This window comes from Hydra viridissima, unplaced genomic scaffold, assembly GCF_058129835.1.
Source record: "Hydra viridissima isolate aposymbiotic clone 2 unplaced genomic scaffold, HvirCarnegie_v1 scaffold_10, whole genome shotgun sequence".
Classification (NCBI taxonomy): domain Eukaryota; kingdom Metazoa; phylum Cnidaria; class Hydrozoa; order Anthoathecata; family Hydridae; genus Hydra; species Hydra viridissima.
This window is the reverse complement of record NW_028324309.1, coordinates 9,269,039-9,294,393: the sequence shown is the minus strand read 5'-3', so window position 1 is coordinate 9,294,393 and position 25,355 is coordinate 9,269,039. Positions and strand designations below refer to the sequence as shown.

General features: G+C 30.6%; 3 protein-coding genes across 5 annotated transcripts; 2 read left to right on the top strand and 1 right to left on the bottom strand.

The window, feature by feature from the left end:
- Positions 1-1,092: 1,092 nt before the first annotated feature.
- Positions 1,093-3,379, bottom strand: LOC145181947 (cysteine and glycine-rich protein 2-like). Of its 3 annotated transcripts, none has more exons than XM_080057158.2 (5): positions 3,226-3,379; positions 2,277-2,441; positions 1,816-2,039; positions 1,551-1,644; positions 1,093-1,371 (listed from the first exon to the last, which is right to left on the bottom strand). In XM_080057158.2, exons 2-5 carry the CDS (start codon positions 2,437-2,439, stop codon positions 1,295-1,297), a joined length of 558 nt encoding a protein of 185 aa, XP_079913284.2. In that variant the 5' UTR covers positions 2,440-2,441; positions 3,226-3,379; the 3' UTR covers positions 1,093-1,294. The 3 variants fall into 3 exon arrangements, with proteins under 3 accessions (XP_079913284.2, XP_089921607.1, XP_089921606.1); XM_090065481.1 differs by having other exon boundaries at positions 2,277-2,451; positions 3,226-3,368; XM_090065480.1 differs by having other exon boundaries at positions 2,277-2,576; positions 3,226-3,344.
- Positions 3,380-5,558: 2,179 nt separating this feature from the next.
- Positions 5,559-14,724, top strand: LOC145180866 (uncharacterized). The gene is made up of 3 exons (XM_090100303.1): positions 5,559-5,830; positions 10,939-11,010; positions 11,163-14,724. Exons 1-3 carry the CDS (start codon positions 5,681-5,683, stop codon positions 14,556-14,558), a joined length of 3,618 nt encoding a protein of 1,205 aa, XP_089956429.1. The 5' UTR covers positions 5,559-5,680; the 3' UTR covers positions 14,559-14,724.
- A 4,790-nt stretch (positions 14,725-19,514) lies between these two features.
- Positions 19,515-22,636, top strand: LOC149883034 (uncharacterized). The gene is made up of 3 exons (XM_090099378.1): positions 19,515-20,256; positions 20,744-20,787; positions 20,916-22,636. The coding sequence occupies exons 1-3, from the start codon at positions 20,238-20,240 to the stop codon at positions 22,449-22,451; spliced, it is 1,599 nt and encodes a 532-aa protein (XP_089955504.1). The 5' UTR covers positions 19,515-20,237; the 3' UTR covers positions 22,452-22,636.
- The last annotated feature ends 2,719 nt before the right edge of the window (positions 22,637-25,355 follow it).

The following is a 25,355-nucleotide window of genomic DNA, read 5'->3' as shown; positions in this document are numbered from 1 at the left end:
AAAAGGACGCTTTATTGGAACGATTAGAATGCTCTTAAGCCACAAAAAAATATTAAAATTAAAGGGTTAAAAAGAAAATTAACTTTTGGAGAAGATGAATCGTTTATTTGTGAAGCTAAAAATAGATCCGCTTATCTCCCACAAAAATATTAAAAATAAGCTAAGGCTAATTTAGAAGAAACTTATTTATAGGCAAGAACACCAAAAAATATGACTTTTTTGAAAAAGTGAATTGCTGTATATATTCTCCATGGTCAGAAAAGAAATGTGGCATGTTTTGTGGACAGGTTAAATATTTTTTTAATCACAAAATAAAAAGTTTGACCCACATTACACTAAAAAACAGTAAAATTATGCGGTGAAAGCATAATGATGTGGTGATGTTTCTCGTCATCAAGTATTTGTCTTTTCACTTGATAAAAGAAATTAAGACAGCTGATATTTACTTCAATATACTTAAAGAAATAATGCTTCCAGATGCTAATAACATGCCGTTGCTTTAGGCAAATAATAATTTTAAGCATACGGTTTGTCGAGCTAAGAAATGGTTTCAACATAATGATAGAAAACAGTTGGATTGGCCGGCGCAATCCTCAGATTTAAATCCTATTGAAAATTTTGAAAGATGAAAATGTAAAACGAAAGGCTCGGACTGCAACAAGATATTACTTTTTTCACATTGTCAACATTTTAATTTTTTTTAAATATAAAAAATGGATAAAAAAAAACTTTTTTATAAAAAAAAACTTATGCCATTTACTGAATTTAAAATCTATTATATATATATATAAAATATCATACAGTCCGAAAATGCTGAAATATGAAACGTTTATTCAAAGTATTGTTTTTAGGTGCATCGTTTAAATTCAGTTGTTCACTTCAAAATATTATTGAAACAAATTCAAATAAATAATTCTAATCCAAATATTAATCTGCGGATTGACTTAATATTAATCTGTTGATAAACTTACTATGGCCAAAAAATGTAAGTGATTAGATTATGAAATCATCGACGAGCATGAAGTACAGTAACGTAGCATATCTTATACATAGTTTACATAATAAATAGAATTAATGAAAAACCAAAGTGCGTTAACATTGCTCGCGAGAAATATTTTTAAAATAAAAGAAATGAAAAATTTCTCTTTAGTTTTGAAAATGAATTTTTTTAGCAACAAAATCTCACAGTCATCTTGAATTTTAAAAGTTTGACTTCATGTACTTTATAATTGCAAAGTTTTGCAATCATAGTATCATACGCAGTTTCTTTCTTCGGAACCTTTTTCAAAACAATTTAAGAAGTGTGGGTTAAAACACCGCTGCCTCCGCCGAAACCATAGCCTTTCGGTCCAAATTGATGGCCGTAGCACGCTAAAATGATTAAGTAAAAAGTCATATAAAGGACAGGAAAAGTTGTGAAATAATTTTGTAGCATAATTTTGTGACAGTTTCAAACATAGTTTTAAATACTAAACAAAATTAAATTATCAATATGAATACATAAACAAAATAATCTAATTTTTCTCAATGCAGACAGTAATCTCACTCACGTTTGCAATATATTTGCCCTTCATTTTCTTGACAGTTAGTCGAATCCAGTTTCCTTTTGCAATTAAAGCAATTAAAACACTGCCGATGCCAAGACTATTAAAAACATAACTTGTATCAGCAAAATCTTGAACTATTTTCTTAGAAATTCTGAATTTTATTCATAACTTAGGGTTGTTAAATATCTGCTCTATTTTTCTAGAAACTGCATTTTAAAAAAACTGCATTTAAAAAAAAACTGCATTTAAAAAAAACAAACAATCTTACATAACCAGCACCAATAACCTCCTCTGCATGAAAAACTGAGCCGCCGCATCTTGGACATCTGTTTCCTCCTAAATATTTTTCCGAATCGCTTGATACAAGAGGTCCCGTATTGGTTTCATATCTACCGCCTGAATCCATACTCAAAGTACCGGCACCAGCACCATACCCATAACCTTTAGGACCTCTTAATTTCCCATAACATGATTTGCAATATATTTCGTGTTCTGAAATATAATATTAGATGGTAATATTTTCTCATAAATATTCCGAACCAAAGATTACAATTGTTAAAAGAATAAAATAATTTCTTATGCTTTATTTAAATTTGTGCTTTCTCCATATAAACGTATTTTAATCAGTTAAAAAGATCAACACTGTCAAACAAAATCAGTGCATATCAAATATAAGGTATTATATCACTGATATAAGGCATTATATTATATTAAAACTATTAATTATACCATCGTTGGCTTCAGCTGCTGTAGTTGAAGATAACCTTACGTTGCATACTTTACAAGTGTAACACCCAACTTTGTGCCAATATGTGTTTGCACCTGCCATACGCTCCGCATGATAGACTTTCTTTCCACAACGTCCACAATTAGGGTTTTCGTATGCTGACATCCCTAAAGAGTGCTATTTCAATGATATTTCCCGAGGTTGTTGGAAGATTTGTCTTCATTTATAAATATGATTGAAATTTGATATGATATTTGATTGTTTAAGTTAAGAAGTGCAATTCGAAGACTTGTTGACCTAACCTTAGAAAAATATTCGGCGCAATGTTTAAAATTTACTTTGCAAATCCGTCAAATAAAGTTTACGTATTTACGCCAATCAAATTAATGTCAAAAAAAAAAAAAAAGTGGCGAACAAACCGTGAACTCTTTAAACGCTCCAAATCATGTTTAAAAAAGGCTGGCAATTACGCATAGATATTAAAAAAATTTATAAAACTAAAAATGAAAAAGTAATTGAAGGCTTTTTTTTTTTTTTTTCCTTAAAATAACTTGCAATTTTTATTTTTTTTTTTCAAATAAGATTGGAATACAACTCTTCCACAAACAACAACAGGCATTTAAATCATGTGTTTTTTTTTGTCTCTCTCCGTCTACATCGCCTTCAGAATTGCGATGTTTATAGAAACACATGTTTTAAATGTGTGAACTTTTTAAGTAATTTCAATGAGACATCATGAAGTTTTTCGAATTATATATGACTAGATCTTATCAGTACGCATCAACCTCGCCTCTTTCTTCTGAACATTCCAATTATAATTAAAGCTGTTCAGTAACAACTTTTCAACGATTTGACGAACGTTTGATCAACAGCTTGAACTAATATTCTAAGTTCTCTTTTTTAAAACATTTTTAAATTTGATAAAAATACAACGTAAAGTGTTTTACTTACCAAACCTTTGCTAAAACGCCGCCGAATATTTCTAATCAACTTGGATTAAGGGAAAGATTTCTTCAATTAACCAACCCAAGTTTGATTGTTCTCCTATCACTCCTTTAACGTGTGGACAAGCAAACATATTAACCAAGTTCCCGTTAAAAACAACAAAGCCATTTCAAACATAGCATTGTTATCAGTTAAGAGAAATCCGATTTGTTTGTTATTTCGATCTTTAATATCTAAGAGAAATAATAAAATCTTAAATAAGAAAAATAAGAAAAATCAGCGAAACCTTTCCCATCGTTGTTTAAACCATGTCTAATGCATTTGGTCATACGAAGAATATAAAAAAACCATAAATAACTGTTTTATTTAATAATATGAGGGATAAATAAACTACTAAATTTGACAAATTCGTAAAATCTTCATATTTGATGGCAGAGGGGTTCTGAAAAAAGGTACACAGTCTTTTTACGACTGCTATATGAATATTTGTATATAATTTTTTTTATCTTACTACTATTGAATAAATTTTTTTTTTTTTAGAAAGCAAGTTTTTTTTTTTACGAAAAAAAACTTCGAGCTAATCATGAAAAAGGGTATTCCGCTTCATTTCGTCCAGACTAATTCAGGCTAGTTCAATATAATTTAGGCTAGCCCAATTATAATTCAGATTACTTTATATCAACTGTTTACATTTACAAGGCATATAAACATTCTGTACGTAAATGTATGTAAGTTTCACAGTTTGAAAATATGGATACCTAATATTAAAAAAAAAAAATAGAAAAAGTCCTTTTGAGGGGACCAATAAAAGTTTATAAGAAGTAACTTTAAAATTCTCGATTTCCGTGAGTTTTTTTTCAGATTGAAATTTTTCATTATTTCTTTCTAAGAGAAAAGTTTTGAATTGTTATAGGTGGAAACTTATTTGCTGGAAAAAGATTAATAAATTTTGTTTTGGAAACTCCAGTGTTCTTCAATACAGTATTAAAACATTTTATAGAGTTTTTTTAAAAGTTCAAGATGCCTAAATTTTCCAAAATACTTGCAAAAAAATCTTTTTTGAAACTAAGTCAATTTTTTTCATAAGCTTCTCACCCGATTGAAGAATTGCCAAGTTTAAAGAAACGGAAAAACAACTACCGATGCCCGAAAATTTTGACACACAAAAAACTAATGCAGACATATCAGATCAATCCTAGGTCTAGTCTTACTAATCATTGTACTTCAGAAAACAGGTATGAAAATTTAATAAGGTTGGTAAGACTCAGTTAGTGCTGAGCAAATAGCTTTCGTTACAAAATGATTACAAAAAATGCTAAGTAGATTGAAATATTGACATTTCTAGTAGTTCAAGCAATTCTTGCTACATCAGATCTTTACTGTTATTGCGAAGTTGTAATGTTAGTGCACTGCATTACATGAATCCAAAATGCTTGTTTTAATCCATAATACCAGTAATTTGATGCATTATTTTTTAAACCAAGATCTTCTTAGATGGAATTACTCTCAAGAAATCTAATTTCACATTCAAGATGGTCATCGAAAGAAGATGAATGGTTCACGAGATGAAAGAAGCTCAAAATCCATGTGTATACAATAAAAGTCAAAAGATTACAATAATTCAAAAGATTGCAGCCATATACCAAGTTTGGGTTTAAAACCAGTCAAACTTTGTCAGAGGAAATTTTAGGAAGGACTTTGAGTTGCGCTCAGAATTTTTTGAGAATACTCCTAATTGATGTGTAAGCACAACTGCTGTTAAACCAAAATAAATCTGAGATATTGGTATAGTTTGGTTGTTTTTAGAAAGATTAAAACTCAAATCTCAATTGTTTTAGTTTCCCTTTCAATTTTACTTTTAGAAGTTGCAATCTAAAAGTAAGATTGCAACATTACCAAACTTTTCGAAGTATTTCGTACTTTTTTTATTTTTATGTTTTGAAGTAGTTTTTAATTATTTTCTAGTATCCTAATTATCATAACTAAACTATTTTATGTTTTCTTTACCCCACTTTGGTAAACTATAGGTACCAGCAAATGGTGAGACCCTGTAGCTTATCTGGTGGATAGGTAATTGGTATTTGTCCTAAAGTATGTCTAAAAAGAGTTTTTGTTTTCTATTGAATAGTTCAAAAGAACATAAAAAAAAATAAAAGATTTTGAAAAATACTTTTCAAATTCTGAAGTTGCATTTATTGAGTTAGACGATGAAGAATTTCGAAACTTTGACTTGGTAAATATTTCAACACCCGTAATGCAAATGCGTATAAATCAGTCATATTAATTCGCATTTTCAATGTCTTATCGTGTATTTCCACCTTAATTTAAATAAATTTAAAATGTCGCAATGGTTTTTGGGTGGCATCTACCGCCATTTTCTATCAAAGATGGTGTCGTAACGTATCCAAAAAAACGTGATAAAATATATACATTTTGTGAATAGTATACGAAGTAAAAAGAAATGAATAATAACAACAATATCACTTTACATGATAAATCTCGAAAAATTAAATCTAAATCTTCGAAGAGCCACAGAGCAAACCCATATGCAAAAAAGCGAAATATTCGGTCAGAGAATGGATATGACAATGACTATATAGATGAGGGTCAGGTAATAAAAAAATATCACTATATTTATGTTTATACATGCACAAACGCACACACACACACGCACACACACACACACACACACACACACACACACACACACACACACACACACACACACACACACACAAACATACATACCGGTTTAATGTTTTTAATATGCATATGCTGCATTAGCTATTGCTCGTTTTAGTCTGAAATGCATTCGTGCTTTAAAAAGTTTCATAATTAAATAATATAAGTTATAGTTTTTATTTGTAGACTTTGCAATTAGTTTTGTTGAAAATAAATTAAATGCAGTTTAACAAAAATAGTTAAGTTAATATTTAATTCTTGAGTAAGTCAAGAAAGTTTTTTTTTTATACATAATTTTCGAATTTAACTTATGCAATAAAGATATTACAGTAGTAACCTATCTAAAAAAAAAAAAAAATCAGACATATTTAAGGCTATTCCCTTAAGATTAAGGCTAAGGCTAGCGCCCTTAATTCTTTTTTAGACATAAGGTGAAGACCTTTTTGGGTGCAATCCTTAGATCACCATTATTTAAGGTCAATGCCATATACTTGACACTTATTCCAAGCACCATTTTCTCTATCTCTGCACAAAGAAATTGCTAATGTATAAGATAAAGAACCTTTATATATAAAAAGCAATTTCATAAAAAGTTAAAATGAAATCTGGTAGTTGAAGATAAAATTATATTTAAAAAGATTTTAGTTTACATGATTTTAATTTACATAATTTTCATAAAACTAAAGTCAAGTTTAATTCACATACTTGTCACACTTAAATCAAAAGCTAAATTTCCACAACCCCTTGTGTCGGCTCACAATATCTCTGAACTCTTTTAAAAAAAGGTCTCTTAAAAGATTGCAGGATTCTTTGACAAAAAGAAAATTCACTGTCACTATCTACAGCCAGTATTTTTCTGCAGTTTCTAACATTAAGTGACATTCAGTTGATTTAATTTACAAAAGATGTTTCACACTTGCACTGAATGATTTGATCTGTCTCAACAGCTATGTGAATCCATGAAAGATGCAGATGAGAGCAGGATTTACTTTTTTGTGTTTCTGACTTTTAATTTACCTGACTGTCCTTTCCTTGTTTAGCACCGCTATTGTTGACTTTTACTTTTTGTACCAGCAGAACAATAGTGAAGTGATACTATTGTCAAGAGTACATTTTATTATGTTGATTATTGAAAGTTTGGCTAGAGGGTACCATCTGCTCAAAGTTGTTATAAAGTGATGCGCTACAACAGAGTTGCAGAATGCTAGATTTGTAATATCCACCTGAATGCACAATAGTCAATTGGAAGGTTGCAACCTTGTGAAAATGGTTCTGGAAAAGAATAGTAATTGTGTTGCTGTGCAGAATTCTTGTGTTCGCTCAGCTTTATAGCGTTGAATCTGTGGCATTGGACTTTGCTGGGGTTGTTTTGCAGCGATCCACTAAAAATTACGATATATAAAAGGAGTAGATTTTTTTTTTCTAGTTTTATTCATGGTAATAATTAAAAAATAATCATTTTTATTGAGACACAAATTAGTTCCACATTTTCTGCATGATATTATAGAATACCCTTTACATTTAGGGAATTTGCACCAGAGTGACCCAGCTACTTTTGGCAAGTGTTCCAAGCCATCTTTCCTTATATCTTTTGGAGGTGAAGGAGCTGGAGAGCCTTTTTTTCTTTTTGACTGTAGTTCCTTTTCTTCTTTTTGACTGTAATTCCTTTTCTAGGATGCAACTGCTTGGGTGCCCCCTTTTTGCATCTTTGCTGGTTCCTTTGTTACATAACATAAAGACCAACTCATTCTTGAACTGACCCAATGATAGCAGACTTTTCTTAGGCTCATATTGTTCTTAAGCATTTTTTTCTATACACAATCCATGCATTAATGACTGCAAGACTCAACAAATGGAGGGAAAAAAAAATGCACAGGTACCACTTAGGATCTCAGACCTTTACAGTTTCTTCCCAGAAAGCTATCTATTAAATCTACTCCCCCCATATGTTTATTATATTCTTAGACAATATACAAAGTATACTGTTTTTTCTTTTTTTGATCTATCATACCTTAACATTTCTATTATAGGGATTGCTCTAGCATAGGTGGATAGTAAAGTTACTATTTTATTATCCTTCCACAATATACAACTAATATTGACACTATTGTAGATTCTCTCTCTTCATAATTACCCATGAGCACTGATTTCTTCATTTAAATCTTTGCGTTCTGGTAATTTATTCTTTGAAATCCTATTTTTTTTGTACAGTTCCCATAGTGTAAACTCCTTGTTGTGCCAAAAATTGAAATAAAACTCTATTTGTAGGGCTTATGAGGTAGATATTGTTTCAGGAAGTGTCCTACTTTAGTTGCACACATCTGTTCATCCACAAAAAGCCTTTGGTCCATCAGTACTGTTTCAAAAATGAGGTGCATAATTACAAGTTGAATTTTGTGAAGCCTGTCGTGTTCCGGATGGCCTACAGGCTTATGAAGATTGTTGTTGAAAAGCACTAACAACTTCATTTTTTCAAATATGTTCAGTGACATTGTGGATGAAATCGGTTCATGTCCAAATTTTTTCAGTATGATCTAGTGCTTGGAAACTTTTGAACTGACATGCACAAAAGTATGTTAAAAAAGGCGTTCAAATCAGATTTCTTAAAAAGTAAATAGAGAAGTTCTTGGGAAGTTCTACAGCTTTCATCCAAAGCTGTAGAACTTCCCAAGAAAGTAACCTTTTCTTTATCATAAGTCATGTTCACTTTTCTCCATATAAATTGTTATTTTTCAAATGAAAAACTTGCCATGTTGGTAGGAATAGATGAATGAGAAGTTTTTGGATCTTCCATGGTGATCCTCCTCTTCTATAAGAGGGGGATCAATGACATCTAAATCATCATCATCAGACATCTAAATCATCATCATCAAGGCCATCTTCGATAGCCAACTACTTTCTAAATGCTCAAAGTAGTCTTCAATTTCCCTCTCCTCTAAGTCTTTTTACAAAACAACATACAATAAATATAAAATGAATATAAATATAAAGCTCATGATTATTACTGGTAAATTTCTTGATTTTTAAATGCAATAAATCAAATCCTTTAACTAAAATAGGATTCTAGTTGTGGTCACCCTGATGAAGAGCGGGGGACTGATTTCTCATTCTTATTACTGTTGTATTTCTGTACTGATCTGTTCCCATATTTTTCAATATTGAAACAGATTACTACAACAGATTGACTGAGATTTGTTGCTTCCCAATGTTCTATTAAGGAAACAGAGAAGGCAACAGATAAAGTACAAAAATATTTTCATGATATATTAGAAGTGAAGCTAACTGCATGGTGATGGAAATTTCTGTCATTGTTTTGAGAATAATTTTTCCAGTATTCAATACAAATAGTACTGAAATAATAGAAACTTTGTAACAAGCCTAATTTCCACTTATGAATTTTGATAGTAAAAAGTCTTCAGTTTACTTAAAAAGATATATTCAAGAATTCATGTGTTTTTTCTAAGCACAAAAAACAGCTGAATGACAAGTTCAAACATGTTTTAATGGATTAGATATTTGATTTCTTTTGATAGGTATGTTTTTTTTCACGCAAGAATCTATATAAAAGTTGCCTGTAACAAAAAAATTACACTAAGCTACACTTGTTCTGATGAATTTTTTTTTTTCTAAATGTTATATGGATATTTCCATCATTATGCAAGGAAGGATTAAATTATGTTTGAGTATAACAATCCCAAAAAATAACTCAATCTAACAAAGTTGGAGTTTGAAATGGAATTCAAGGTTTTCCACACTAAAGTTGTTAAATAAATTTATCTAATATTAGAATTTAAAGTTAGCTAAATGTCTACACTTTAAGACCTGAGCCAGTGCCTTGAATATCAAGGACTTAAGACTCCAGACAATATTTTAATAATTTGTATTTTTTATTAGGTAGCATAGTTTATCAATTGTGCAATTTCTTTTCTACATTTATTTTTAAGGCCTCCATGTTTAAAAAAAAACAATCAGGGTTAGAATTAAGTGAGTTTGCATTGATGCAAAATCTTGCAAGTTAAAAAATTCCAGTCACAATTACCATTTCCAGAAATATGGCAGCATGAATTTAAGTTACATATTGAAATTAGAAGTTGCTAATTTTTTATCAATTGTTTCATTAAAATATTTTAAATATTATTTCAATCTTTAACTACATTTAACTTGAATCAGATTTTTGTAACAAGAAAATAGCCATTTATAATCTTTTCTCTCTGATGCTATTGGTATGTTATGATATGCCATGATGTGCTATGATATGTTATGATATTCTCTGATGTGCTATGGTATGCTATGATATTCTCTGATGTGCTATGGTATGCTATGATGTGCTGATATGTTATGATGTGCTATGATATGCTATGACGTGCTATGATGTGCTCTGATGTGCTATGATATGCTATGATATGTTATGACATGTTATATGTTATACTATATTATGGTATGTTATGAAGTGTTAAGATATGTTAAGATGTTATATTAGAAAGCCTAAAGTTGATACCTTCTTTAGTTTTTAAATCTAGTGAAAAAGTCAAAGACATGTCAGTATTAAATTAAACCTTTGAAATTCAAAACAAATAAAAAACAAAACTTTTTCTCTAAAAGTTACTTTAATCTGAAATAAAATTTAATAGTTCTTAATATTCCTATATAATAATTTGTTATAAAAGCCATTAAAAGCTTATGTTTGTATTTATAAAATGTAAGTATAATAAATTTACTCGTACTGTTAAAATCATTCCTGTATGAATAACTGTTGTGATTATTACATTTGAATAAGTGATCCAACAACTAATACTTTCTGAAGTGCTATAAAGGTATCAGGAAATGACAGGAAAAAAGGAACAAATACTTTCTTACCCAAAAATTATTTTTTGTTCAGTAGATAAAACTTTCTTTATAATAGTTTTCATAATTAAGAATAGTTATCAAACATTCTACAAGCTATGAGTCTATAGGTTGCATACCCTATATTAAAATTGGTAATTGTCTCCCAAAAACTGAGCAAATAGAGTATTAATCCAGAGTATCATCTTTTAGAGCTTACTAGGAAGAGTTTCAAATTATATTGTTCCTACTTGGATATCCTCTTGGTGGAAGCAGAGCCAAAAGGTAACACACTTGGGTAAAATACAACCTTTTTCCAAACAGTTTTAAGGCAATAATTTTTATGTAGGTTTTATTTTTCATTAAATCATGTAGTCAAGTTCTAAATGTGCTGGTAAGATATACATTAATACCTTTTCACAATTCATTCTATTTAGGTTGAAAAGAATGTTTTTCTAGAAAGTGATGATAGTGATGACAATGAAACTAATATACAACCCAATCAAACATTTAAAACAAGTGAAAATCATAAAATTCAACTATTAGTCCGTGAGGGAAATAGTGACTCTATTGTGCAATCAACTGCAGTTAAACCTCCTTCATTGGGCTTCTATGATAAAGTAAGAGCCTCTGAAAGTACTATAAACCGCCCTTCATTTTTAAATGATAGTTTTGACTCTTTACAGTCTTTTTCCAGCAAGCAATCATCTGTGAATGATGAAAAAGTTGATGTAGTATCAAACAATCAAAAAGTTTCTCTTGCATCAAAACCTGCTTTCAATGTTTCTGCTTTTATTTCCCCCAATCCTGGGTCACAAAATTTGAATAGCTCAATGAACACCACATTGGATTTGTCATCTGTGAACAAATCATTGTTTTATAGTGGACAAACAAAATTTGGAGGCTCTTCAACATATAGACAAAATTCAATTAAGCGACAAAAAACATCACCTGTATCTAAGCAAGCATGTACTGCACTTACCCAAATGAAAGCAAAACCACTTCCATATGCAAAGAAAAATGCAGTTACAAGTGCAACAGCTAAAAAAATACTTGTAACCTTAGATAAAATGTCCTCACCTGTTAAAGATTCACGCAAGCTTCCTTCAATGCAGCATTTAGTTTCTCCATTAACATTCAGTCAAAAATTGAGAGATTCATCTAAAAAGAAAGATCTTGATATCAGTAAACCTCCTGTAGCCACCCTAGACACTGCAAAGGTTTCTCAAAAAGGATTCAGTTTATCTACCAATAACACTACTTCAGATAAACACCTATTACTGTCAAATGTAAAACCTTTAAATCCGATGGAAAGTTTTACTTTTGTTAAACCTGAACCAATTGTGACAGAGAAGGCACCATTAAATGAAATTCAGCTTGACTCTAATATTAACACTTCAAAAACAGGCAATTCTTCATCTAAAAATATTGGCAAATTAAGACGAGAACGTACAAGTACTCATTATTCAGCACCCAAAGGAGAAGATATTGTGAACACTTTACCTGAAATTGTTAATGTGTCCTTTTCTTTAACTTCGGTACCTTCTTTCAGCTCTTCATTTCAGTCATCTAATACAGAGGTTTTGGCCAAGCCTTTTATTTCAAATGAAAATAAACCAATATCTGCTAATGAAACATTTCAATTCTCCACACCAGGTATTTTAGCTGTTAGAAACCCCCTTGAAACTCCAACAACACAATGTTATATATTTAGTGAACCTATACCTATAATAAAGCAACCTCAAAAAGCTGTATTACCTACTGAACTTAGTTCTGCAGAAAATTCTAAAAAAGATAATGCTAAAAATAAAATGAAATTACAAACAGTTAAGCCGTCAGGGTCATGGGATTGTGATGTTTGTCTTGTTCAGAATAATAAAGAGGCTGTTAAATGTGTAGCCTGTGAACATTTAAAACCAATAGAAAATGAAAAGCTTAGTTTTCCAATTACTAGCAGTATTGCACAAGTTCCCCAAATAAAACTGTTATCCTCTAAATTTTCTAAACCAGAAAGTTCCTGGGACTGTTCCACTTGTTTGATAAACAATAAATCAGATTCTGAAAAGTGTGTTGCATGTGAAACTCCTAAACCAAAATTAATTTCCCATGAACCTTCTATTCAGCCAAAGTTAAACATAGTTACTTCAGGGGGATCCTGGAGTTGTCAGACTTGTTTAGTAAGCAATAAAGAGTGTGATGAAAAATGTATTGCATGCACTGCTATGAAACCTAAGAATACAGAAATCTCTTCTAATGAAAAAATAGGGTTGTTTAAATTAAAGTTACCACAGAAAGCAGAGGGATCATGGAATTGCCCAACATGCTTGATTAATAATCAGAGGAGTGCTCCCAAGTGTGTTGCTTGTGGTGAAAAAAATTCATATTTCATCGAAACATCAGAAAGCTCTGCATTAACTCAACCTGATAAAGTATCATCTAAATTCACCTTTGGTGTGTCAAGCCATGATGCTGAAAAGCCAGTAACTTTCTGCTTTGGTAATCAATCTTTAAATGAAAAGAAAATGTTTAGTTTTGAAAAGTCAGTAAATAGTACAGGGTTTTCATTTGGTCAACAATCATCTGAAAATAAACCAGCAAATCTCTTTCAATTTGGTATAGCTAAAAGCGATATACCTCAGTTGACAGATCAAGTTAAACCTTTAAATACAGTTTCGATTGCTACTGATAAAGAAAAAAGTGTTTTCAATCCATCAGTTCATACGAGTAATCTAGATAAATTTGATGAAAAAAATCTGACTTCTAGCTCATCGTTTTTTGCTAAATCTGCGCCTGAACCAAGTATTTTTTCATTCAGCAAACCTAGTGTTTCCACTCCTCAAAACGATATTAAAAACTCTACAACTGCAATTAGTACTCATAGCCTCCCAAATGTTTCTGAAACTAAAAATTGTTTTAGCAATCTTACATCAGAACAAAGCTATTCAGCTCCAAATTCTGTATCGACCTTCACCTTTGGAATAAATAGTACTGAGAGTAAATCCAGTGAGCCTTTACAGTTTTCATTCAAACCACCTTTGTTCTCGTTTGGTAAAGTAAGCGAAAGTTCTATAGCACCATTTCAATGGGGTAGCTCAGCAAAAAATACTGTTCTTGATTTAAAACCTACAGAAAATCCTGTGTTCGGTGCTTATTCAAAAACTAATGAATTACTACCTTCAGTTACTTCTATTTCAGGAATTTTTCAGAAATCCCTTCCAACAAGTGAATTACAACAAAGTTCTCCGATAAAACATACTCAACCTTCAATATTTGCTACTACAAACTCGTTTAATTTCGCAAAAACCACTGAAGTGTCGTTTCAGTTTGGTTCATCGAATCCAACTGTTTCTAAACCTCTAACTTCAGTATTTGGATCTGCGTCAAATGTGTTTGGGTCATCTGTAAGTACCAGTCAAAATACTGCAGGATTTAGCTTTGGTAATTCAGGATCAATAACTTTTTCTACTTCTATACCTTCTTTTAATTTTTCAACAAGTTCAAAGCCATCCTTTCTATCTGAAAATTCTATGCCTTCTTTTATGACAAGTGGGTTTTCAAGTTCATCAATGCCGAACTTTCCTACTTCAGCAGTAACAAAGCCGTTCGACTTCACTTCCTCAAAAGAACAGCCCTCCTTTAATTTTACTTCTGGAAAGGGACCTTCTTTTAATTTTACTGGTACCGATAACGTACCAAGCTTTACTGATAATTCAAAGGGTGGCTTTTTAAATGGAACAATTGGACTGTTTTCAATTGGTGCTGCACCTTCCGCAAATGAAAAACGTTATAGACCCCATCGAAATCGCCGCGGGCAAAATAAAGAGTTTAGGTAATTTTATTTCCCAGTTTAAACTCAGCACGTGTAAAGTTTAAACGAGTGAGGTGCAGTTTATAATTTGGACGTATTTCAAACGTTGGACTAGTTTTTTAATTGTTTTATAAAGTGTCTGGATTGTATTACAAATTTTTTTGTAATTGCGTAAAATATAATAAGATAAATATTGTGTTTAATTTTCTTCACCTACTTCTAAATTATAGATCCAATATCTCTGAAAATTCCGTCGTTTTATTAGCGAGGGGAAAAATAGTTAAGAAAACTAAACTATTGGTTAATGAGAACTTACACGCTTAAATAAATTTTTCAAATATAATTAAATAAAACTACTGCACGATGTTTTTAATGGCTGAGGCAAAGTTATGTGACGGCTCATACCCTCATTCATTTTTTATATAAAGACTTCACTTTCATCACGAGTTTGATCGGAACACTGTTTTGAAGCAGAACTATTTTTAAAGCGAGTTCGGGTAGTAATGCTTCGTATGACTCAAACGTGCGTTTATTTTTAGTTGGACGATTGATACATAGTAGGTTTTGTTGTCATGAAATCGTTTGCGAACCGAGCTGAGCTTCGAGAGAAAAATTAGAGTCTTTCTGACCTTTGCACCATTTAGAAGTTTTTCAAGCATAATATTCGGGAGATTTAATGAGGATCATGCTTTCAACCTATTGTTTTGCAGTATGAGATTTGTCATAACAAAATATCATATCACAGGGCTCCCACAGTCCTGGATATGATATTTTGTTATGACAGGTGGTGCGAAAATGAAAACTGTGCACGAAAAGCTGAATCTCTTCTTGATGGTTACAAAAAATTTGTAACATACGTTACTAGTCTAAAAAAAAGCAAGCTACCTGACGTCAATAACAAAAGTTAGCAGATACTAAAAGCTATGATACATGATCCAATTTTACCAGCAAAATTGAAATTCTTTGAAATGGTATCTGAGAAATTAAATGCCTTTCTAAAAAGTTTTCAAACAGGTAAGCCCATGGTACCATTTATGAGTGCTATTCTTGGTGATATTATCAAAGACTTATTGAGCCGATTTATTCTCAAAGATGTCTTACAGAAATGTGATGCACTTTATCAGCTGCTTCAACGTGATATAAACGATAGGAATATTCGAAAACCTCCAGCAGACATTGATATTGGATTTGCTTCTCGTTTAAAACTTGACCAAGCCAATCTAGCTTCTACCGATTACAGAGTAGTTGCATTTAAAAGTGAAGCTGGGGAATTTTTAGCAGTTATGTTGGCATATCTTTTTGACAAGTCCCCATTAAAGTTTTCCATTGTACGCTCAGCTATATCTGTAAATTCAATCCAAATGGTCCAAAGTCTGCGGAGCTTGCGAAAGAACAATACAAAAAACTATTTGAAATTGTTGACATCAACAAATCGCATTTCAAGATTTTGACCTTAAAAATGATCGACTTGACCAACTTTATTCAGACTTCATTGGGAAAAATACAGCTTATGAAGAAGTTTGGAAGGTTTTTAAATTGGTCTTTGTGCTCTCGCATGGTCAGTCATCAATAGAACGTGGTTTTAGTATAAATAAGCAGCTTTTGGTTCAAAACTTGAAGGAGAAATCCCTTGTTGCTTTACGTATCATTGAAGACCACCTTTCATCTTCGGGAGAAACTCCTGAAAGCATCAAAATTACCAAAGAAATGCAGCAACATGCTAGAAAAGCAAGCAGCTCATACCATGAAGACTTGAGAAAACAAAAATTAAAAAAAGAAAGTGACAATGTGGCGTTAAAGCGAAAGATTGTTAATGATGAGTTAAAAGTAGGAAAGTCCTGGAAAGTCCTGGAAAGTCCTGGAATTTTGATTTTTTTTTTTCTGTGGGAACCCTGTATCAACTTTATTTTATTCTGAACTTCGAATTGAACTCCTTTTAGTGATAAAAAGCTACTGTTTGAAAATGTTTTTTTTAAGGTGTTCTGATATTAAACATTTGTTATATTTGACAACTTACTTCTTATTAAGTTTTTTGTTATCAGCCTATTTTTATTCGTTGGTTCTGAAGTAAGAAAAGCAGATAAGCAGTTATAGATAATTTCTGATTTACAGACTACATTTTATAGGCCAGAAAATTACGTAAAGGTTTTTTTAAAATGAAAAAGTCTGACGTCCAATCAAATTATTAAACTTTTAATTTAAAGGAGATATTGCCGCTCGCTTTAAACGTTTAATTGTGGCTCTCTTTTCTTTAAAAGTTTAAAAGAAGAGAGATAATTCCTTGCTACTGAACAAGGAGTCAGATCCAAGGAGTGTGTCGTTTTAAAAGCTCCCCAATCCCTCTCTCCTTTAGAATTTTTTATGTTAAAATTTTCTGTTTGAAGTTCTATTGCAACAAACGCAAAATCAACACACTTAATTGTCTCGTAGCATATCGTAGGGTAATCAATCTAGATTATAATGGGAAAGTATCTTAATGGTATTTGTTTATGAGCAGTGTAATTAGCAATAAGTTTTATAAATGCAGCTGGAGGTTAAGTAGTATACCAATGTTTTCTTAAGCAAATAACAGCTTTTAAAATCTCTTTCTAAAATCTCAGCATTAGTTGGACTAAGACTCTTGGGTATTTTAAAGATTATTTAGGTAGTATGCGTATTTAATTTAGGTATTTAAAAAGTTAGGATTGGTTTTGAAGTAGAGGACTATTTATCATTCATGTGTTATTCATATTTTCAATGTGACGTGTTCATTTTTATGAAACACTGCATAACTTATACTTTACATTTACGGAACATTTCTTTTTTTTTTTTTCAATAACAACAATCTTTTTTTTTTTTTTTTTTAATTTTTTTTTTTAGTACAGCACTATTACAAATATTGAAATACAGCTCCATGTATAGTGAGTACCTTCGTTATAAAGTTTTTTTCCAGCGGGTAAAAACTTTCCCTAAGCTACACTGTTTGCTGAGAACCAAGTTACTCTTCGATATATTTTTGTAAAAATACTGTTATGCCATCTTTATTACAGATCTCAATTTTTTTTTGCTGTAAATAAATCAATACTATAAGCAAAAAAACAACGCGAGCAATAAAAAAGAGCTTCAACTTTTAAGTTTACATTTTCCTAGGCTCTTAAAGCAAAGGAAAACCTTGAATATGTTCTCTTTACAACCAATTTCCCCAAGGAAAATTACAAAAATTGGCTGAGCTGACATGAAAAATAGTAAAACATAACATTCCACAACTCTGTTACAGTTTAGGAACCCTCTTGTAGATAATGCTATCTATTCCATATATGATTCTTAAAGTTGCTATTTTTGAGTTTTACTCCCTCAATGGTTAAGTTAGCTTTAAATACAAGTTTAGTCTCAATTGCAAAAAAAGATTGAAAAAGTATGTGATTTTTTACTAAACGAACTGTGATCCTCATCTTAACTGAACCTGTTTCGAATGTGAAATAAAAAGTTGCTCAAAACTTCAAAAAAAAAATGATGTAAGAGGATTCTCTTTCATCAATTCATTAAATGGTGTAAGAGGGTTCTCTTTCATCAATTCATTAAAAGAAGATTCTTATCATACATCATTTGTTTTTCTTATTACATCACGCGATGTAACACAAAGAGACATTGGCGTTCTCTCTTAATTTTAGTTCGCTGTCAGCGAATAAAAATTTTTTAATCAACCTATACTAATAATTATCCATAAAATACTTTGGTAGGAAAACGTCCTAGCTGGTGTCATTGATTGATTGAGCTTATACAGGTCATACTACTTCCATTAAAGGTTTTTGTTTAAGTTTACCTAGAAAACTTATTTAAAAGTAACCTCATACAGAGTAGAGGCTATTTTTTTTCTCAGTCAAGCAATACAAACACGTTGTGATAGCTGCATGAGCAACAGCATGTAACTACTGCTACGAAATTTAAAAAGTTTGGGTGCCAAAGTAATTTGAGTACCAGGGCTGAATTTAATGACAAACTTCAAGCACTGAATGTGCCAGAACTGCCACTTCTTATGATAGATCTTTATCAATCAGCCTTATAGTTTGGTTGCTGTTTTTGATTCTTGCGATCGAGAAATATATATCAGTAACGTCCGTAAATAAAGCATATCAGACGCGTTCTAACGCGGAAGCAACAATTATATCACACGGTTGTGACAAATATAATAATAACTAAGCCGCTATCAAACAACGTCTAAATAGCTGAAAGTTTATTCGATTACATTTAACTTTAAGGTTTTAAAATTAAGTTTATATTCACTAAAGCCAGAGCGTAACTGTTTCGATATCGAATATCAGATGAGTTAAAAAAAAAACCAACTCGAAAAAATTAAAAAAAACAAATGTTTTACATTTTCTTTTGAAACGAAAATTGGATTGTCATTTTAAAAGTTATTATCAAAATAACTCATCTCTCTGTTGATGCTTCAAAATATTCAACTAACTTTGACATTTTCGTACTGATGATGTAATAGGTACAATAAGAAAATATACCATGTTTTGATTTAAAGGCTTTAAGTCGGGTAATTGTGAGAATTACAATAATTATTTTGGGAAAGCTAGTCATAGAAAGCAAACACAATATCTGTAAAAATCAATTGACAATTTTATTAACGGGAAAAGTTAATTGAGCTCAAAACAAACTAATTAATGTTATGTTGAAAATGGTTGTTTTTTTAAAATGACGTCATGTAACAAAACTGGAAATTCAATTTAATTCAAACCTAATAATTATATTATTATGGGAGGCACTTTTATGTACAAAAACAGTATTGTTTTTCTTAATGCTTTTTTTAACAGTACAACTACAAAAAGAGAAAGTTTAGTATTGATGAACTTGAAAACCCACTTAAAAGAAGGCATAGAATTTTCAGACCGAAAGGATGGCTTTGAACTTGTTGAAAAATTTTAGAAAGTACAGAGAAATTTATTGATCCTGCACAAGAGAGATTTGATTAAAACCCTTTTTTTAAGGTTCTGAAGTAAAAACGAATAACACGAACATCCAAATAACCAGAGTATAGGTCTAAAAAAATCAAACAAAGCTTTCTCTTACTTTTTTAACGTATTCTAACATAACATAAAACACAAATTTATGGCATGTTCCAATTACACAATTATCCGGATTAAATATATAGTGATTTAACTATCTTACAAAAAGTAATCAATAAAGAAAAACAAAATATTTGTTTTTATGAATCAGAAAAAATGTGTTACAAAATTAAGACAGTATGTAAAAAATTAAGTTCATTTTGTTATAAGCAATTTAAGCTTTTCAAAATTTAGACTTACCAGGGTCCTTCAAAGGGAATCCTATATTTTTAAAATTCTTCGTTAAAGTTCTTTATCTGTAAAAATACATTCATTTTTAAAATGTCTGTTTTGAGTTTTACACTTGTTATTATACTTTACATATTATTTTTATATGCTACATTACATGTTATTTTTTTAAATGTTATTTTATCTTATTATTATATTTTATTTATTCGATGTTTAAAATTATGGTTAAAAATGTAAAGTAATGAGGGCGCAGTCATTACGGAAGGAAGATCGTGTCATTCTGCAAAATAATTGCGGCCAAACAATATAATGTTCATCTGACATTTTCGTTACGAAGAGAAAAATTTTAGTCATCAACTTTATCATTCAAAAAGAAACACAAAAGAAAAAAAGAAAAAGTCGTGCCGAACCAAAACGAAAACATGATAAACTTTGTTTATTGTAAGACACTTTATTTTTACTATCTTTGAATTTTTTTTCTTATTGAACCTTTTTTACCCAGGCTTTGTACTGTGAACATCTTGGCATATATAAAAAATCTTTGAATAAGTCTTTTAAAGTAAATGTTCGAATTTATTTCAAAAAAAGTTCCAGAAATATCTTTCTGTAACTTTTCCTCATCTTAAGTTTGCGATTTTTCTTAAAAACTCGAACCAGCGCGAGAGAACTAAACTTTCATTTTTGTTTTTTAAACAATTCCAGTAAATTATATTTAAATTTTATTTCAGGTTAAAGTTTTACCTTTTTTGAAAATTAAGATCAGAAAGCTTGTTTTCCGACATTAATAGGTGCCCCACCCTATAGCATCTTCCTTTTAGAACAAGCTCGAACCTCAATTTGTAAAATTAATACTGATATTCATAACAGAAATTATTTTTTTAAAAAGTTATTAAACTGGTTTAAGTACTCAGTCTTTTTACCTCTTTAGATGCGCTGCTGTATAGTGTTATTGTTTCATGTCAATCTGCTCCGGTAAGCGAACTTATTTTGTCTTTTAATACTATGCAAATTTTAATGCTATGCAAATTTTAATGCAACACAAATTTTAAATTTATTATGTTTATAAATTTAAGGCGTGGTTTTATGGTGTTTTTCTTTAGATTAAACTTAATGATAAGTATATTGACGAAATTAATGTAAGAAAAGCCGTAAGAGCATTGACTGATGCAAATCTTCGCCAAAGAAAAACAAAGTATCGTTTGCAGAACGACAGACAATTTTATGAGAGAGAACTGTATTTTGCGTGCAAATATAAATTGTTAAAAAATTGTTCTTTAAGAATTGATCCAAACCTCCGCACGACAGGATGCAAAAACAAGACATTAACCCATCCAAAAGTTAAACTGCATACTTCCAGTACATCGCCATCAGAAATAAGCTCCGAAGTAAGTGCAATAAAAAACGCGTTTGATAGTAAACCAGTGAACTCGTTAAAAACAAATAAAAGCATGCAAAGAGAAGACTTGACATTGGAAGATTTGAACAATCTAATACCCAGAACTAAACCAACTAATCAGGAAGGAATCACTGGAACGAAACCATTGAGCTCACCTACTTACCTCGCAGAAACAACGCTCCGCTGGGAAACGACGGTTTTAACAAATAGTTCTAATTCATCACCACTAAAGTCAACAATCAAACAATTTGCTATCACAGATTTACGAAGTTCAATCCCATTATTATTAGCGACTACTTCTGAACAAACAATGGAAAATAGATTAAAAGAAAATATAAAGGACCCAGAGCAGCCATTAACAACAACATCAGAAAAAATATTAAATACAAAGATAGTATCAGAACCATCATCTATAGTAAACTCAATCAAATCAACGACGTTACCCTTTATAGTTACAAATACTTCAAGACAATCCCCCACCACACTTAAGGCAACACCAGCACTAAGAGTAATATTTCCAAACGTATCACCAGGGACAACATTTATTTCTACAGTAAAAAACAAATTATTAGAATTGTCAGTAAATGTTTCAAACATTTCTCAACCAGAATTAGCGATGCCAAAAGTTTCCAAAATAGTATTGATTTCTAAAGAAGAAACAAATTTAACATCAATCTTACCAATACCTACTTTATTCACTTTTAAACTAATCAATCTTTCTGAAACTTCCATAAAAGCATCAGTAATAGTTAAAAGTACGCCCTCATTTATAACAAATTTGTCTACAAATGTTTCAATAGGAAATACGCCAACTGAATCTCTTACGCTATCTAAAATCGTTGCTGCTAGAACCACTTTTCCCCAACTGTCAACTGCAAACACCACAGAAAGTTCGTTTTCTGTCTTTACAACGTTACGACAATCATTATTGATAATAAAGGATGAACCATCAACAACAAATAGCACAAAAGTTTCTCCTACAACGTCAGTTTTACCAATATCCCCAGTAATACTAAATCCAATAATGACGCTGTTAGCTAATCCGGCTGTTTCTACACCTACGGATACAACGATGACTTGCATAAAAGGGAAAATGTTTTCACCTTGCGTAGTTGTTGATATAAATGACCCAAATGCTAAGTGTAAATCACCATGTCAAGATCAATTAGTGTGCGTAGTTTTGTTAGGTATAGGAAAAAAAGGAAATTGTTTACCTGACAATTCGTTACCATTGCTTTAGTACTGTACTTTTTTAAAAAATGAAACTGTTTACTTTATAATTCTTTACCATTGCTTAGTTCTATATTTTAAAAAAAGAATGTAACTGTGGTTGTAAATATTTTACGCAGTTGTTTTAAAGTCCAAACTTGTAAATATGAACGTTACTTAAATATTGTGTTACCAAAATAATAAGTTTTGCTGAAACATTTTTTGTTGTTTTTGGTTAAAATCATCTTTTTAAAAAGATTTCTACTTCAATTTCTACCTAAAAAGATTAACTATCGTCTATGCTGTGCTTTATATAATTGTTTATTATTTATTCTTAAATTAAACTTCTATAGAACTGGTCCGCGTTATTATACCATTTTATCAAAGAAAAAAACAGAAAATTACACAACAAAATAAAAACCATAAGGACCTTATGTGTGTCACGTGGTATTTTCAGGTTGATTCCAAAGATGTAGGAATAGTGTTCATTTCAAAAGTTTCAAAGATTTTCTTTTTAGGTTTCATGCACTTTCTCTAAAATCGTGATAAAGTTAGTCTTGTTAATGAACAGTGCCTTATCACCGGACATGAATCTAATGCACTTTTTACTTTTATGGCAGTAAGGCCAGCCGTAAAAAATGTCTCTTAGAAGTTACAGTTGTTGCTGGATTTGTCACATACCTTCATTACCATCAATATTGCTATCAATGCTTTTCTTATGCAAGAAATAATATTTGAAGTAAGCAAAAATTAGTAAGAATGGAAAATGAGTATAGATGTAGTAAAATCTTGAAAATATATTTTAAAAAAATTGAAGGTATTTAGGGTTATTCTTAACTATGTACTGTGGTGGAATTAGCACACATTAGCCAATTATCAGTTTAACAAGATTTCTAAGTATTTTTTTAATTTTTTTAAATTTTTCTCTGTGTGAGTATTTCGTTACAAAGTTAAATACCATATAAAGATTCCTTCCATCAGAAAAAAAAAAACAGTTATTAAATTTCTATTTTTTAAACGAATTTATACTTTTCTTTAGCCACAAAATTCGCATACTTAAAAAATTACAGATCTTCATTTTTAAGTTTTTTATTCAATATTTAATTTGTTGGCTTTCCTGCTTTATAACTATTTTAAATGGCGCAGTAAAAATTTAGATAAAGCTTGGCACTGACATATAGGAATACCAACTTTTCTTTACTGCTTACTGCAATTATTCAAATTTTAAAGTTCTTAACTTTTACATTCAACATCATTCTAAATGTACTCAATTGGATTAAGTTCAGGAGTTTAAGCAGGTCTTTTCAAAATATCAATAGAACAATCATCAAGACACTATTTTACTAAACATGAAGTATGCTTAGGGTTGCTACGTGCAGAAATATCCTTTTTAACGACATGTTTTTATCTGCAAATAATTCCATGTAATTTTTTAAAATATTTTTACAAGGAGCGTCAAACTTACTCTCACTCAAAATGAGTTTGGAAAAACTTCCAGCAAAAAACTTTTCCAGAAAAAACTCAGTTTTTTATATGAGCGTTACGACATTAAATGTGGTGGTTTCTTTGGTCCAGTGTGACTAACGTAAATATCATTAAAAGATTTTTTTTCTATTGAAACGAAATCATTTAATGCGATCCTCTCAAAACCTATTATACAGTCTGTACAAAAAACGAATGTGAAAATTTGTGAAATTGAACATGTTTCGTTTTTCCCGCATAATCTTCATATTTATATGCTCCCTAGGGAGAGAAATCTTATGGGTAATTAGTAGATAATTACATATTTGATTAATAGATATAAAACTGTTAACACATATGCCAATGTAAATATAAACTGATTTCTCAGAATATGCATGAAGATTTTGAACCTCACGAAGAAATATACAAGGAAAGTAAACAAGTTACATACTATGCTTGTAATTAAAATTTAAAGACCAGTTTAATTGCAAACCTTTGATTCAATAATAAATAAATTTTTCACACTTTGCACAAAACACAAAGCAACCATTTTCTCTAAAAGGTAAATCAAATGAGTTCTTTAATATTGAAACTACATTTGAAAATGTAATAAGCAATAACACAAGAAAAAAGACCTTTTTTTAAATGTTAAGATGTCAAAGGAGAAAATTTATTTAGTAATAAGCATCGATAATGATTTTAATCTTGGGGAACTACATTTGTATTTCATGGTCCTAAAAGGTGTTCTCCTGCCTTAATTTCATAACTATAATTAAGTATCAGCTTATTAGCTCCATCCAACAAAACTCCTAAATGCTAAATTGAAAGGTTAAATGTTAATTGGGCTGGTTTAACTACAATAAAAGTCTAAAATTTTTTAATAAAATGGCTCAAAGAACTCATATTTAGCGAGTGTTTTGCATAAAACCTCTAAGAAGGAAGTTTAAATGAGGTACATTTAGAGTTTCAATAGAAGTTAAGTTGTACAAAGACAATTTTTGTTTTGTTTTAGATTCAATTTTGTCTTACGAGTTTTTTGGCAGCAGTTAGCTTACAAAGATGATATAAAAGATTTTGCGTTTCTTAATTTGTTTTTGACTTGTTTCTGTAGATTTTAATTCGAACTCAAGTCCGGAGATGCGCTCTAGTGTAGCCTGGGCCGTTTTTTTTGGATCATTATCGAGCTGAAATTTCCACAACAACGGCGTATTCCACTCTGCATAAGGCAACATAATATTTTTTTAATGTTTATATAAACAACCTTAATCATAATTTCAACTATCAGAAATATTGGGACCTACACCATACCATGAAAAACAGCCCTTAACTAAAATATTTCAGTTTCCTTGTTTCTTTAGTCTTTTTAGTGTGTTTTTAGCTTGATTTTTGGGACGTCTAATAAATCTTTTCCCATCATTAATACAGCATAAACTTGCTTTCATCACTAAACAAAATATTTTTCCAATTTTTAAAC